General features: G+C 48.6%; 2 protein-coding genes across 4 annotated transcripts in view; both read right to left on the bottom strand.

Annotated features, from left to right (window-relative positions):
* RGS4 (regulator of G protein signaling 4) overlaps positions 1-6,415 on the bottom strand; it is a 45,111-nt gene extending 38,696 nt beyond the window's left edge. The window contains exons 1-5 of one of the 3 annotated variants that reach the window (XR_010622660.1): positions 6,238-6,404; positions 5,113-5,217; positions 3,996-4,057; positions 3,064-3,230; positions 1,903-2,542 (exon numbers count right to left, since the gene is read on the bottom strand). Coding sequence is in view for 2 of the 3 variants with exons in the window: in XM_065744391.1 (XP_065600463.1) it covers positions 2,291-2,542; positions 3,064-3,230; positions 3,996-4,057; positions 5,113-5,217; positions 6,238-6,281 (630 nt within the window). In the remaining variant the exon portion in view is untranslated. Of the gene's footprint in view, positions 1-1,721; positions 2,543-3,063; positions 3,231-3,995; positions 4,058-5,112; positions 5,218-6,237 lie in introns of those variants that run through there. The other 2 variants (XM_065744391.1, XM_065744405.1) reach the window with 2 other exon arrangements.
* LOC136053172 (P-selectin-like) overlaps positions 1-16,497 on the bottom strand; it is a 170,835-nt gene that overhangs the window by 28,202 nt on the left and 126,136 nt on the right. The window lies entirely within an intron of this gene.

Below are 16,497 nucleotides of genomic sequence, written 5' to 3'. Positions count from 1 at the left end.
TGCCTGGGCACCCTCCTCTGCCATGGGGCAAGGCAACCCCATGATGCAGCCTGGGCCCCAGCAGCAGCCCAGCACAGGATGGCCATTGCTGCCTACAGGTGGCTGAGGATGTCCCAGGGCTCACCCCAGCCCCTGGCCACTGGTCTGGGCTCCCTGGCTGGGAATACAGAGGGGCATGGCCAACAGCCAAGGCTGGAGCAGGAGATGGGCTCCTTACAGGTCCAAGGAGCTGCTTCTCAGTTTGATGTTCTCCATTTGGTTTCCATGCTTGAGGATGTGGGACGTTGGTGGGCACTGAGGAACTGGCTGCATTAACCCACATTTTTGTACCACTCAGTAATCCACATATAAACATTTATTTCTGCTACTGTCTCAATGGACTATTTATTCTAACTCTGCACTGAAGGGGCAGCACATCCTTATCCTCCACAGCACACTCCCAAAGCCCTGGCAATCAGCAAAGTCCTCTGAGATCTTCAGCTGCACCAAATGTGACAGTTTCCCAAGAAACTGGAAAAGGGAATAAAAATATCTCCCTGGAAGACTGGTGTGGAGGAAACCCCTGGCGCTGGCATGGCCTGAGCATCCCTCTCAAGGCAGCTCTGCACCTGCAGGGTTTGAGCACAGGGCCAGGTTGAGCCCTGAGCTGCAGCATATTCCCCTCTGGAGCTCTGGCTGTCCATCTGCCCTGCAGACTTATGCAGGACTCTGGGGATTTGCAATGAGGAGGTGCTCCTCTGTGTTCCCCCACTTCAGTCGATGAATTGCATCACCACTAATTCTTTGGTTCACATAATGTCACTTTAACAGAGGCTAATCCAAATATGTTTTATTCAGTATGTATTCATTATTATTTAAATATCAATACATTTTTTTGCAAGATTTGTCAAGAGTTCCCAGTACCAGAGGAAGATAAAACATAGCCACATGCTCAGCTATGCTCAGAGTATTAGAAGCTCTCCATCTTGCAGCTGAACATGCAGAGTGGTACGTGTCAGCACACGAAGAAATGCAAAAGAAAGCAAATGCTGAAAGAGATGCTTCTGTGTGGGCCTCAGAGCACCTACTGGAGAGCCACAGCCTTCTCCTTGCCATGTCAGAACCCCTGTGAGAACAGCTGTCTGAGCGGGGATGCAGGCTGTCAGAGCAGCAATTTCCAGCTAGGGAAAGACTGAGGGCTGGGGAGAGTATGAGCAGAGCCCAGGAGCAGCAACGAGGCCAGCACACCCCTTCCACCATCTTCAGGACAAAAGTGAGTGATGCAGCTACTGAATGATATGAATAACTTATAGTGATAACTTAAGAAGACAATAAAAAAAACCATAGTACTTCAAGTCCTCCCAGGCAGGGCCTTCCCTCCTCAGCTGTTGTGGTAGTGGTCTTAGTCCATGACAAACTGCTTCATTCAAGTCATGACAGGCAAACCTGCATTCAAGCGATACTAATATACAGCTGTCTGGAACAGAAGGAACACGTTTCTTTTCTGCTCTGCTATGATAATAGAATGGTAGTTTTAGTCTGGGAGCATGAAGGGTACAATTACCTTCAAAAAAATGAGCATCCCACCAAATAATAGCTCTGTGCAGCTCTAAGAAAGGATAAGATCCTTTGCCAAATTCATCTAGATAATACAGAGGGAAAAGCAGCTCAGGGAGAGCTTTCGTGCAGTTCTGTTTAATGACCACAGGAGGCTGTTTGCCAGTCTGAAAACGTTGGTCTCCCTTCAAGAGAGAGTGGAGCTCTTCCTGTGTCTGATTAGCGTAATGCAGCACAGCCTGAGCTCTGAGCACGCTGCTGAGAACCTAGACAGCTGGGAGCTATACGAACAGCTAAGGACCAGACCGAGTCCTTCCTCCCCACCTAAGCTTTTGATGATTAGAAGGGGAGATACAGTCCCCACACCTCACGTGGCTTCCTTGCTCCTCGCTAGGCGTCACACTGTGGCATCACAAAACTTTGCCCTTTGTGGTCAGTGCTGGGTGTACGAGTGCCCCTTTCCTGCTGCTCCCACCCTCCTGGGCTCAGTGCTCGTCAGAAATGGACCCACAGTGACCTCGCCGTGCTCTCACGTCAGACAGACCCCAGGGCTCCTACACAGCTGGAGTCACAGTAGGGTTCGCTACACAAACTGAGCCTGGCTTGGGTTACAAGTGCTGGCTGATGCATGACACGGGACACAATGGGGACATTAGACAGCTACTGAAGACAGCTCTGTTGCTTCATGCCAATGAATGCTTTTGCTGCCATATATTCCTACAAGACCCAGCCCTCTCCTGGCCTTGCTGCAGGTTCAGGCACACTGGGAGATGATGTTAGAGTTATAGTCTAAGCCATGAGCGTGGGTTCTTTTGCAGTTTTCAGGCCCACAGCCAGCCCTGGGTGGGCTGACCAAGTCCAGGTAGTAGGGGGACTTGAGGAAACGGCGGTAAGAATCCTTTTCCATGAGGGTAAATATTTTTCTCTGAGCCTCATCAAAGCAGGACAGTGTAGGCTCCAGCATATTGTGGCTTGTCTTCTCCCGTGTGTATGAATCCAGGTTCACCTGTGGGCCAAAGGGACAGCATAAGTAGCATCTGTCCCAAGAGCAGTTAGCATATGCCAGTGCCTCCTAACTCCACCAAGTGAACTTCATCTGTCCATGTGGGCAGCGGTTTGAAATGGCCCTTGGACAACCAGTAACCTTCAAAGAATCCATGCAGGTTGATACCAGTGCATCCCCTCTGCCAGATGAATTGTCAGGGCAGACTAACACATTCTCCTCTGGGATGCAGCCTGCCAGTAAACTCAAGCAGTTTCATGGGAGCAGGTGGAACACTGGGAATCAGCGTCCTCCTGGGCTTTTCCCACCTGAGTGTGCGTGTGGGATGGCCACACAACTAGACTCACATTCTCCCTATCCAAGTTAAATATTAAAGCAATAAATATGACACTATTTTCTTGCTAGGCTTAAGAGAAGAGGCACCTTTCAATTCCTGTGTAACTACCAGAATTCTATTCCCAGTTTCTGGCCTGGTTCAGGACCTAGGGTGATATCTATGCCCAATAAATGTTCTGTGCAAATACCTCTTTTGTTGCTTGCACGGAGATGAACTCATCATATATTTTCCTGGCCTTGGGGCTGAGCTTGGCTGGTGACTTGGTTTTCTTGTAATCTTCACAGCTGACCCAGAACTCGATGTTTTCCTCGCTGTACTCAGATTTGAGAAAAGCACGGAAAGCAGCCAGTCCTCCTACGGAATATAGAAAAAATATATAGAGTTTACAGAGGAAAATCAGAGCAGGTAAGAGTGATCAGTCAATGCCTATGAACACCAGATCCTCAGCAAACAGCAGTTCTGGATTATCCTTGACTGAGCAATTCACCACTGCTGGCAACAGCTCCAGCCTCCACAGCAGCAGCCAAAGGAGGCTGGAATTCAGGCAAGTCCCACTGGGATGTCACATGTGGGTCCTCAGCTGCCTGCCCCCACACTGTGACCTTCGGTGGCTCAGCCAGAACACAAGCAACTTGTATGTTCCCAGAAGGCCCAGAGGAGCCAGCTAGCATACGCTGCAGAGTCTCAGGCCATGGGAATGGTGTGAAGGAAACTTCAAGGGCTTCAGTGTTATCTGGAACTGACAGGAAGACAAAGTCTCCCATGGACTCAGCTGGAAAAAGCTTCTTTGCTTTCTGGCTCTTGCTTAACCCAGTGTTAACTATGTGCTGGAGTCTGTCTCTCCTGAAATCAGCTTTCACAGGAATGGAACAGATGCCCTCACAAAAGGGACAGCCTAGCAGTCAGCCAAAGCCCCACTCTTGGTTCAACCACATTCACTGCCCCTTGGGTCTGTCATACAGCACCCTTCACCCTGCCTCCCAGAGGCTCATGTGGCCAAAGGAGCTATCTCGTGCTGTTAAAAGACACAAGATAACACTCCACACCTCTTGGGACTGCTAGGCATGCTGACTGCTGCCAGGACCCTCAGAATTTCCTACAGAAGGAAACTTTACTTACTGTCGTGATGGATCAGGTTTTCCAATGACTCTGCCCACTTCTTGACTTCCTCTTGGCTAACCCTATTAGGAGAAAAAGGGAGAATCATAGAATCATTAAGGTTGGAAAAGAACACTAAGAAAACCTAGTCCAACCATCAGTACCCTCTAACCATGCCCCTCAGTGCCACATCTACATGGTTCTTGAGCATCTCCAGGGATTGTGACTCCACCACTTCCCCGGGCAGCCTCCGCCAGTACCACCTTTCAGATAGTAGAAAGAATAAGGCCACTCCTGAGCCTCCTCCAGTTTACACTCCCAGTTCCCTCAGTTCCTCCTCATCAGATTTGTGTTTTATATTCTTCATAGCTTCATTGCCCTTCTCTGGACACACCCCAGGGCAGTGAGTGAGGGGCCCAGAACTGAAGACAGCACTCAAAGTGTGGCTTCACCTCACCAGAGCTAAGTAGAAAGGGATGATCACCTCCTGTTCCTTCTGGCTGCACTATTTTTGATACAAGCCAGGATGTCGTTGGCCTTCTTGGCCACCTGGTCACACTGCTGGCTCATTTTCAGGCACCTACTGATCAACACCCCCAATTCTTTTCCTCCACACAGCTTGCCAGCTGCTCTGCCCCAGGCCTGTGGCATTGCATGGGGTTGTTGTGATCAAAGTGGAGGACCTGGCACTTTGTCGGGTTGAACTGTTGATCCTGTTGGCCTCAGCCTAGCAATCAGCTAGTCCAGATCCCTCTGCAGGGCCTTCCTACCCTCAGGCAGATGGACACTTCCTCCCAGCTTGGTGTCATCTGAAAACTTACTGAGAGTGCTCTCAATTCCCCTATCCACATCATCAATAAAGATATTAAACAGGATGGGCCCCTGGTTTCTCAAAGTGTGTGTGCACTTTGAACCACAGAAATATTGTCCAGAATGGACCTCTGGAGGCTTTCCATCCTACTGCGAAGGAGTCAATCAATCCTCAAGGACTACTGCCACACTGGGTTCAAACACACAGGAATTTAGGAGACACTAGGAAGCAGCAGCAGCAGGAATGCTAATGACTCCATCTCACTGCAGGAGTAAACAGCACATTGCAGCCAACCTTTGCTCAACTGCATGGCAGCACTGCTCTTACCTCTGGCTTGGAGATACCTTCTCCTTCTTGCCCTGGGAAGAGCCATAGTCACAGGAGTCTGACTTCTGCAGCAAGACACCCAGACGATGCTTCATGTCTTTGGCACTGAAAGAAATGATTCAAGAACAACATGAGCATAATGCACTACAACTCCCTCTGCAGCTGCCTTGCCTGCAGTAAGCTTGTTCAGCACTGTTTGGTCAGACCAGTACAGGTCACAGCCAGTGACTTCAGTGCTGACTTTTCACTCCTTGTTCCATTTGCTAGACAAATACAGCAAAGTCAAAATGATCATTTGTCACTCTCAACAGCACCGTCTTGATGAGCTCCTCAGCCTGTGGGGAGGGCTGGCCAAGGGGGAAAAGCTGCTGTACTACTGCTGATTGTTTACACTTAAAATACTGTGATAGAAAGCTATCACTAAACGTCCTGCTTTTCCCCAAACTGATCTGCCCAGATACCGGTGCCTGGTTCTATGCTTCCTAACACCTTCCTGCAGGAAGGTGTCATATTATTTGTTTCCAAAGCCATGGTGAGCAGGCAGCCTTTTTCCCCAGATGAGAACAGGCGTACCCGCTGGGCTATGGGGCAGGTCATGGTGCTGGGGGTGTGCAGGCAGCTCAGTCAGCACAGGGATGGCCTGGCCAGTGCTGCACATGGGGGACAGCCAGACCCACACCAGCCCTGCTCTCCTGCTCCTGCCACATTTAGCTTCTCATGCTGCGTTCTGGGGAATGAGCCCCAGGTTTTGTGAAACCATGGCTGCTTTGTTCCCCCTCAAAGAAATCAAGAAAAGGAAACTCACCAGAGAATGAGTGCTGAAAGCAGAGAAGGGGTGCAAAGCTTGCGGCAGAAGCAGATGACAGGAATATCAAGGCAGAGCAATGCTACGAGCTGCTTGTTTTGCTAATGGGAAGGATGGGTTCAGCGTTCCCATAGCTCAGTACAAATCCCTAAGGCAATTCTGATTCTGACTAACAGCAAAAAGCCTATAAACCAACATTTCTATCTAATCTTACAAAGGAATCAGACACGAATCTGTCACTTCTGCCTCAGATGCAAAGTGCAGTGCATCAGTGTATCTCCAGGCTAACACGACAAGAGATGCTCAGAAATAAACAGTACCTTTTTAAGCAAGTGGCTGGCAGCGCAGCGAGTCCCTTGCACATCTTGCTCCCAAGGTCGGGTCTGTATTCCAGGAAAAAAAAAAACCCACAAGGCAGGAGGCAGCAGGGGCTGCACAGGTCCTTTGCTGGCTGCAGAATTCAGTCTGCCTGTGAGCCAGCTGCTTGGCGTGGCTCTGTTTTATAGCCTAGCCCAGCCAGCCCAGCAGCGCTCGGTGACCCAGTCAGCAGCCAGCACAGCAGCTGCACCGTCCCCCTTCTGCCCACCCAAGAGGAAGAGGGTGACGTATGAGCTGAGACAAATGGCTGAGTGGGACTGAAAACCTTCACCAGAAATGAAGCTGGGTGTCTGGGTGGCTGCAGAGGTGGATTCTTTGGAAAGGACAGAAAAAGCTCCAGGGGCTTTCCCCTGTCGCAAAAGGTAGAAGAGTGCAGATAAAAGCTGTGGGAGATTTCAGAGGGGCACAGGGAAAAGGGTCAGGGGAATTGATTCTGTCAGTTCCTTGGTTTATTTTCCCATTCTTTTAAAAGGAACCTAGGGAAAATGAGGGACAAGAATTCAAAACCCCATAGGTTCCCACAGCCTCAGCAAATGTAGAAGCTGGAGCTGTGAGGAAACAGGAATGTGAATTCACCAGGGGACTACTCAGGCAGATTAAATCGTCCAGTTTTATTCTGGATATGTGTCTTTGGCGAGGCTGAAAGAAAAGGTCTGAGGGGTACAACACCACTGTAATGCAAAATGAGATAGCCCCAGCACATTTGTATTTAAAGGACAGCTCGTGCACATGCCTAGGAAAAAAAAAAGATGAGCTGTAGAGAACATAGCCACCTTAGATATGAGTATCTCTAATACCTTACTTCTCCATCTGCGTTTGCCCCTGATCAAAAGCCAGGCCTTGCTACATAGCATATCTGAGCTTCAAGGGAAGAGGATTCATCAACACAATGGGCACAGCTGTGCCTCCTCAGAGAGGACTTTCTGGCAGCATTGAGGCTTCTCTGTGCTAAAGGATGGACGCGCCACACACTTGGATATGGAGATGCTTGGCTGCACTGCCTGGCTCTTGCTGTTGTTCTGAAGGAGAGCAGAATGACTCCAGCTGTGCTGCTTCTCCTCACCCCCCAGGAGGGTGCAGAAGGCAGAAGAGCTGGCTGATACTTATTGAGTTGCTGTTCTGCACAGTCTGTACCATCATTACAAGAGGGTGTCTTGCACCATCATGCACACAGTCTGCTCCTGTAAAACAAAGATGCTTCAGTTCAGCAGCAGGCTGTCTGCCCACGTTGCCCACTGCTGGGCTCCCTTTCCCCGGGACACTTGAGACACTTTGCCCACAGCCTGGAAAAGGTGCAGGGTAAGCTCTTCCCCCCGTGTCTCTACAGCCTCCAGCATGCAGCCTGGATGACCCAACTCCTGGATTATTTTACCTGCCTTGGCACACTGCATCCTCTCAGTTCATTAAGTGCACTGGATGTTCGTTAAGTGGAGCATTAAGTGCTCTAGTAAACTTTAACGTGCTTTAGTTCTAATGTGACTACTGCCAGGCCTGAGGTGTGCAGTTCCCATGCCGTTTGGACTAAAATTTAACTGTAAAACAGGGCACTGTCAAACTTCATCTGAGTGAAGGTGAGCCAACAGCACTTGGGTGGGTCTGCAGGGTGTGACTGAGTACTGACAGAGCTGGTGCCAAAGCTCTCTGATGTCTCCTGTCTGAGAAGTCAAAGAGCAGAATGTGGCCAAAGAGGAAATTCTTAATTAATTGAGCAATTTAAAGATTTAATTAATTTTAATCTTACTCTGGTAAGATTCTGCTGCTGGTAGCAGACTGTAGCACACTCATTCTTGCTAGGCCAGGGAACCTGTGTCCAGGACACAGATATTTATTCAGAAATTTAGGAGTCTTGCACTGTCTGTACACAGTACACACATTTCCTGTGCAGTACTCAACATCCACTCACCTTCTGGATTCTCCAGTTTCTGTGTGAGCAGGCTGTGAGAACAACAGGCATTTTCTAACACTGCCAGCACAAGAGATAGCAATTAAGAATTAGGCTATTTACAATTAAGACCACCCTCTCCAGACTGAGCAAGCAGACTCCCAGAACTGCAGCACTCAAAATTTTGCTCTTTCCAGCTCATTAACACATGCTCATTCAGTCTGTTCCTCCTGCCAGGAGCGTGGGTTTGTGTTGTGTTTCTCCCCTCCGTTGTGTTTCCCAGCTGTTGAAGTTCAGTATCATCTTAGCTGCTCCAGATGGTCCCAATGAGAAATTTCTTCTATCTACCTCTTATTCTTACCCTTGTATGAGCCCTTTTCTCCCAGCACACAGGTAGGGCTGTTCTTGACACCAAGAGCTCATCCCTGCCAGATGGAAGCATGGCAGCTCTTGTGCGTGCCGTGGTACCTCTGCTATCCTCGCCTGTGGGCAGAGAGGGGTGGAGAGGTCAGCAGTGAGGAGGACAGGCAGGGATTGCAAGGCTGGGGGCTCCCTGCTGATAACAAATACTGCTGCAACCTTGAAACACGATGCCGTCAGAAGTGAAGAGCCTGAAAACAACAAAATGCCAAGGAATTCCTCACAGTGGCTTGGGTGATGCAGCTAGCAGCAGAGCTTTCCCTCCTGCCACTATTGCTAGGGAACAATCCACACACATGCTCATCCACCTCCCCCACAAGCGTGTGTGTGGGATGCATCCCTCAGCTCACAGTGCAGGATGTGCCCCTCAGCTCGCAGCACAGGCTGTGGGAGGAGGCTGGGAGCATAGCCGTGCTGCTCTTGTGGTCATTGCCCAGAGTCAAGCTACCAGAGACCATTGCCCTCCCAGCAGCACAATGCTCTTTCCATGCTGTGCCTTGCTGAGAGTTGTACAGGCTGGATGCTTCTTTCTGCTGCTACTGCTGGTCTGCCAGGTTCCTCAGAACTGCCCTAGCATGTCACTGGGTGCTGAGCATCCCCATGTTAGCACATCTTTTGCATGCAATCCCACCCAGTGCAAAGCCCACCCCAGATTCCTTCTCCAGTACACCTGTCAGTAAGATTCTGTTCTGCTAACAAGGACCACACCTTCTCCGCTTACATGTATGGTTTGACTGAATTACAGCTGATGACCTGGGAGCAGGGCACCCTGGATGGACCATTTTGGTGTGAGTTTGGAAACAACTCTGTGTGTACCTGCATCTAACATTGCAGGCAGCCACGTTTCCTGTCCTGGGACTCTGCTGGGGGGCTGATTTCTCTCAAAGATGCATGGAAAACCCAAATTTGTCTCCATCAGGTCTCCCTGCCAGCACAGGGATTCCCAGAAGTGTCATTCCACAGTGCAGAGAGGAAATAGAGCTGTCTCATGTCTCTGCAATGCAGTGCCTGACTTCATGCATGACCGAAGCCACAGCCCTGGTAAGCAGCCCAAGGCAGCCTGTGTAGGGAAAGCATCCATTCCCCAATTAGCCCTGACAAGAGCCATGACTCACCCTGCTGCCACATGTTCCATTCGCTGCTCACATGCAGAACTTCTGCAAGTGGATTTACCTCTAGCCCAGCTCAGTCACCTCTTTGCTCTTCTGGTCTATGATAAAGGAACTTTTAAAGGCAATGCAGCTTTGGGACTCTTGCTGAGCCTGCTCCTCTCACAAGTGATGCTCTGTAGATGTTGGCATATTCAAGAAGCAGGCTCCATCTTTGTAGACTTTATACAACCAAACAAGCAACTCATTCACTGTTCTCACCCTCCCAGGTATTTCCTACTCGTAACATGTGCCTGTATTACACGAGTAGACTTTTGTCACTTCTACATGCTTACAAGTTACTACTCATTTGGAGTGCTGGTTGTTTTGGGGTACTGTTTTTTCTTCAATCCTCATTTTCTGGATTGCCTAATTCTCCTGTTGCTACTAAGAAGACTGATAAAAAACAGAAGAAAACACTTAAACTTGTATCAAAGGAAGAATTCTGTTCTGCCCATACAGACTTTTTTCTCCTGGTTTGGGTTTGCCAATGAAACAAAGAGTTTTTTGTCTGACCATTGTTCTTATTTCTGGGCATCAGACGTTAGAGAAAGCTGCAGTTTGAGTAATTTGCCTTCTAGTTCCAAAATCTCCATCTCATCATCCATTGTGATTAACAGTCCCTGAACATTTCCTCTCAATTATTAAGAAAGTTTTGAATAACACTGGACCACAAACCACGCCACCGTATGCCTATTCACTGATGCTTTCCAAATACTAAAAACACTTTGAAATGTCTCAGCCAGTTTTAGTCCATTTAATATGGATTTTATGATATTTTAACCCAAATATTGATAGCAAGTCAGATTCATTTATGAATCTGTTTTATCACCACATCTGTCTCAGAAAAGCACTATTAGGTTCATTAGAAAAGGTCTGGCTTTTTTCCATTAAATCATGTCAGCTGGTATCAATTACATCACCTCCTTTTTAGATGGGTCTGCTATCATCTGTGCTAGCAGTGTTCCTGCACTGATCAAAAGGTTAATAGCCTGGTGACTACATAGCTCCTCTGCTTGCTGGGTAAAGCCCTGTCAAGGCACCAGCAGTGAGAGGCAAAGGTGGGACAGCTCAGACTGGCCCCATCACAGCAGCATAGGATTTTTTAGTTTGGAAGGCCATCTGGTCCAGCTCCCCTGTACTGAACAGGGACACCTACAGCTCCATCAGGTGCTCAGAGCCCCATTCAGCCTGACCTTGGCTGCCTGCAGGGATGAGGCACCCACAAGCTGTCCAGGTTAATTCCAGGAGCTAAAGGACACCATGGTCTGTGTGCAGCTCCCTTGGGCATCTCTTACTTGTGGGCTGACTGCTCCGCATGAACATACCCAAGAATGCAGGGGAGGCAGAGAGCCTAGCTGCATCAGGAATTACAAACATCAGCTCCTTCACATACAACTGAAACACTCTCTGCTCCTCCTGTGCCTTGGCAACCCAGCTGTGCATGGACTTCTTGTCTACAGCTTTAAAAGCCTGACTTTTTAACATGGCTGAGCCACCTTCTGCTGAAGTAATCACTGGAGGAAGTGAAGTTATAGCCTGCAAAGCCATATCTTTCATAGCTGCAGATCTAGCAAGGTCTGCAGCCTTGATCCATCCTTCCTTTTTCCTTCCTTTCCTTCTTCCATCCCCTCTTATCTTTCCAGCAGCTATGGAGCAGGATTAGAGCTGCCGTATTTCAGAGGCCCTCACTGGGGAACGAGGCCACAGTTCTGTTCAGGAGTGCAAAGCCCCAGGGACACTTTGTAGTGAGGTCATGGCCGTGCAGCTCACTGCTCCAGTCACAGGTTGGATATTTAATTCTCTCAGCATGCTCATGAACAGCACTTTGGAAGCAACAAACATCTGTCTGTGCCTCCCTCAGGGGTATTCTGGCCATTTAAAAGGTGACGCCTGGCAAGTCTGTGGGTGGGGATGCAGAGCATCACGATCACAGGCTAAGGGAACACAGAAGCAAGGACAGCATCTGCACCAGAGGAGCAGTTCTAAAAGGTGCCAGCTATCAATGGGGCAACGGACTGCTGGCTGCTGGCTGAGAAATCAAAGAGCAAGCAATAAAACAAGAGGGCACTGAAAGAAAGCTGATCCCAACCTGAAGTTCCTCAACCTGTGTCTTGGAGGCGATTCAGACAGGATGAAATTGCAAGTGGTAAACACCCAGTGTAGCAAAAACGTGGAATTACAGCACTGGGAAAAAGTCACTTGCTGCAGAGGCTGATGGCACAGAAAGGCACGTGTTTTGTCACTGATATGCAGAAACTACTAGAAAATAGCACTGCTCAATGAGTTGTTTTCCAGCACCTCTTGTTTAAAATGCTTGTTACAGCTGCGTTTTAAAGCTGAGCTCCACTGTGCCACAGAAAAAATACTGAGGAAGAGCTGTGAGCAGAATGGCACATGGCACTCAGCTGTGCCAGGCAGCTGATGCTCACAGCACCATGCTGAGAACGACAATAGTCAAAGCTTCCTCATTTAGAAACATCTGCTTTTTGGGGGGAAAAATAAGAAATAAAAAAAGAAAGAAATGTTCCACATTTTTGCATTTCATCCTTCTGACCTCAGTAGAATGGATGTGGCTGAATTTTTCCTGTCTCCTCTGAAGCCGTGCTTGGCTGGGGTGCAGGATGGATGCTGGCTCAGCTGTGTGGCAGCCTGCCATCCCACAGCATGTGTGTGCTTTGGTGCTTCACCAAGGTGTAAGTCAACACAGAAAGAAAAAGAGAGGCTTTGCACCTGTTTAGAATCAAGCCCCTAGCACCAATAACTGGCTCTTCTAAAGTAGGATGACTTGAAAACTTTCACAGGGGAAGGCCTCTAAATGAAGCAATTAAAATGTAGTATAAATAAATGAAGAGATGCCAGGAAGAAGCACAGTTTCCACCCTTGGTACACATGGCAAGAGCAGTCCACGTGCCTGGTGATGCCATGCCACCCACAGGGCCTGCTGCAGGAGTCACACTGCCATGTCATGCTGCCAGTGATGGGGAGACACTCAAGCTCAGAGCTCCTGGGAGCTGGAGGTGGCCCAAGGAAGGAGGCCTGCTGGGAATGCCACAAGCTCTTCCTGCAAGGCAGGGTGCAGCACAGACAAAATAACAATGAGGGCAACTGCTGGACTGTCAAGGATCAGCATCTCTGGAGTAAAAAACAGGAGCCTGATCACAAAGACACATAGCAGGAGTTCTTTAACAAGAAGACTTGTGGTCCCAAGGATGTAGTGCAAGAACCAAAGGAGACATTGCTTTTGATATTCCTGGAGATGGGCATGAGAAGATGCACTTTGGATTTGTACATTCTCAGATCAGGAATGTTCATATCCAAAGGCACTGTTTCTGATTGCTGCAGAGACAAGCATGGTTCTGAAGGGAGCTGTAGCATTCAGCATTATCACGGTATAAATTGCTATCACGTACAGAGTGTTTGATATTCCTTAAATGTAGAGTGCTTATCTTATTTGTGCATCGCTGGAAACTGCAAGTCTCTGGTGAGAACAGCACTGAGAATTTGCGTTTCCCTGTTGTTTGAAACAATACTGCAGTTCCAGTCAGCCCAGCCACACAAAAACCCTCACGTGAGATTGCTGTCCAATTTCAAGGGCTAGTCCCACGTGCCAAGGATTGTCAAATACAGACCAAGGTTTGTTACAGAGAGCACCTCTGTCACTGAAGAAGTCTCACACGCCAGTCATGCCATGTTCTGCATTCACATCTGCCCTGTGAGATGTGTCCTACCACATTCCCATCAGCAAACCCAGCTGTGTGAGCATCAGTGTGTTGGAATGGCTGCAGAGGGGAGGTCAAGCTGAGGAAGAGGATGGAGCCACTCTGGACAGAACGCGGGAAGACTTGGGTCATGAGAGCAGGAAGGGAGGAGAGCAGGAGGGAAAAAAGTGGTCAGTGACGTACAGAGGGGGCAGGAGGCTATGTGAGGAAAACCCCCAGAGATGAGCCGTGGGAAGGAGGAGGACGCATCCCATGGCATTTGGTCAATCCAATCCTTGGGAACGTTGACAGCCAGGGATCCCCTGGGAGATGTGGCTGTCTCTGGAGGGAGCCTGTGCACGTGCTGAGCAGCCTTGCTGCTCTGTGAGGGAGAGCAATTAGGACTCAAGGCAGTGCCCCAGGGCTTTGGGGCAGTGCAATGGGACCACTGGAGGAGCTGTGCCGAGCTCAGGCCTCCAGCACCAACCTCCTACTTGGCACATCCCTAACCATCTCTATTACCCTGTGCTCGAGATCCATAATGGAGAATCATTTATGTTCTCTCTGACTAAGATAAGCTAAAAATAGTGCTAATATCGCAAGGATGAGAGATAAATTTGCGAAGTAGAGCAAGAAAGCCCAGAAGCCCCTCACAGTCATTATATTCCCCCACAGCTCTTGGCTGTGCTTGTCAACAGCAAATGCTCTTACAATTTGTTGGGGAAAGAAGAAAATTGCCAGAGACAGTGGAAAGCATTGTATGGGAGTGATTTATTTCTAGCCTTTCTCCTTTTAACACACCCCATTGCTCTCCACCTTGCAACCCTGCTTTCTTCAGCCCCCTTCTCCCAGTGGGTTTAGCTGTCAGCACACACACACTGTGCATTTGGTAAGGCACCACATCAGACCTTGTACTGCAAAAGAAAATGCTGATAATCTGCCATTTTCTAAGTCAGCAAAGACTCACAAAGAGGCTTTTTGCCCTTGTCAGAGTCTGACACTGCCAATAACACCCATGGCCTCTTCAGACTGACCCACGGTTATAATTTCTGACCAGTGTGGAGGGCCTGTCGCTTCTGATGTGGGCTCATTAGCAGATGAAGCTTTAAATAAGCTCTATGAATCTGCTATATTTTTAAGCACTTTTTGATAAATGAAAAGCAGAACCTCAAGAGAAAAAACAGACAAGAGCTCAGGCTACCAAATTAGCCAGATCCCTGGCACAGCCCAGCTTCAGATGAGGAGCACACAAACAGACTTGCATCACACCACACCAGTGGCCAATACACTTCTCCCAAACTGCAGGAGCTCAGAGCTTAACAAAAGGGTCACTTTCCCCCCTTAGGAGGTTATCCCTTTCAATCCAGAGGCCAGGGCAATACCTGCATCTCGTGCAGCTCCCACCCATCTCGCACCCATGCTGGTATTGCCCAGTGCACTGTGCTGCACAGGCACTAAGCAATTCCTGCTCTTCTGCAAGCTAATGGAAAGGAAACTGGACTATTTTAACTCTCTAAACAATTCTGGAGGCTTTTAGGGGTGCTTATCTCTCCTATCCTAATAGGTAGGGGCTCCAGGGAAGTTACTTTGCAGTGTGAGCTGCATCCAGGCTGACAGGCAGCTGATGCAAAACAGGCTTACAGGCAGTTTGGGAAAAATAACTCGGGTAGCGAGGGGGCTCACCCACCCATAGCCACAATAAAACGTTTGATGTTTCCCTCCCCTGCACTTCATCACGTTCCCACCGCCTCTGTGATTCCTATTATGCAACTGATTGACTTTGCAAGATATGAGAACAAAGTGTCTGCTTGTCTGTTCCCTGATGTGTGTTAAGTGTGTTGGATTGGAAGGCCGAAGCAGAAATCAAAACAAGCCCCCCAAGCCTGGTTCTCTGCTCATCACTGTGCTCACACCCTTGTGACTCTGAGGGACTCAGCACGGCAGCCATCTCCAGGCAAGCATCCCAAGCACACTTCCACTGCTCTGCAGTGCTGTTCTGTGTGCTGTTTTCTGTATCAAACAAAAACATCTTCCAACAGGATTTTTCTCCTTGAAGGTTAATGAACAACACTTGAAGCTGCCTCTGACAAACAAGATGTGAACTTAGCCAGGAGGCAGAGGCAGCTACTCCCTTATCAAACAAAAGTAAAAAAAAACATCATGGAGGAAGGACTGCAACCATGTGCATTCCCTGCTCTAACAGGGCCATGACCCCTGGAAGCGTGGCTGGGGCACTCCTATGAAATCTCAGCTTGCTTCTACTCAAGAACTCACTGCCCTAGGGTCATTACATTCCATTTTGGTATCTTCTGACACATCCCCAGGGTTGTTCTGTCAAAAGGACGTGTCATGATACTTGTACTCAAAGTGTTAAGGCATTGCTGACAGATGACACTCACATCATAGACAGGGTACATCAATATGACAGCACTAGACTTCACTGTTTTATTCCACTGGTGTTGACTGGGGAGGGTTTTGCTCCTGTTTTATTTCCCTTTTCCTGTATCCAGCTGTGGATTGCCTTTACATAAAGCTCCTGGATAAAACAGGTTGAGTCGTGCTATGCTGTTTGACTGTTCTTTAAACTCTCTAATCCATGCACACCTGGTCCAAAAGCTTCCAGTCCAGTAAGAGAGGCAGGCTGGCCTCTGTCAGCAGCAGAGACCAAAGTGGATTCCAGTTTTAAAGACATTAGCTTTAAATTCAGTTTGTCTTCGTTCTGTATGAGTCACACAAGGTAACACACAGCAAAGGCTGGAAAGGGAATAAGAACAGCTCTAAGAGGGGAATGATTTTTTTTCTTTAGTTTCCCTTTTGCATAGTCTAGAGTTGTTCATGGGAGGGGAAAGATACACTATCTGCAGCCTGAGATCAAATGCTGCAGTTTGTAATGGGAGGAAAAAGGCCGTCAGTCTGTGAACTGAGAAGCAGTACTAGCACTAGAGAGCCAAGAACCTCATTAAGCTGTGACAACAGGGAGCAGCCCAAGGGGCAGACAGCCAGTAGCTGTGAGATAGTGACATCCAGGGAGAAAAACAGGCAGCTGGGGAT

The sequence above is a fragment of the Cyrtonyx montezumae genome, unplaced genomic scaffold (assembly GCF_038088225.1).
Source record: "Cyrtonyx montezumae isolate F1298 unplaced genomic scaffold, pur_monq_1.0 scaffold_1, whole genome shotgun sequence".
In the NCBI taxonomy this organism is placed as follows: domain Eukaryota; kingdom Metazoa; phylum Chordata; class Aves; order Galliformes; family Odontophoridae; genus Cyrtonyx; species Cyrtonyx montezumae.
The sequence above is the reverse complement of the archived record's forward strand: the minus strand, read 5'-3'. Positions and strand labels throughout refer to the sequence as shown.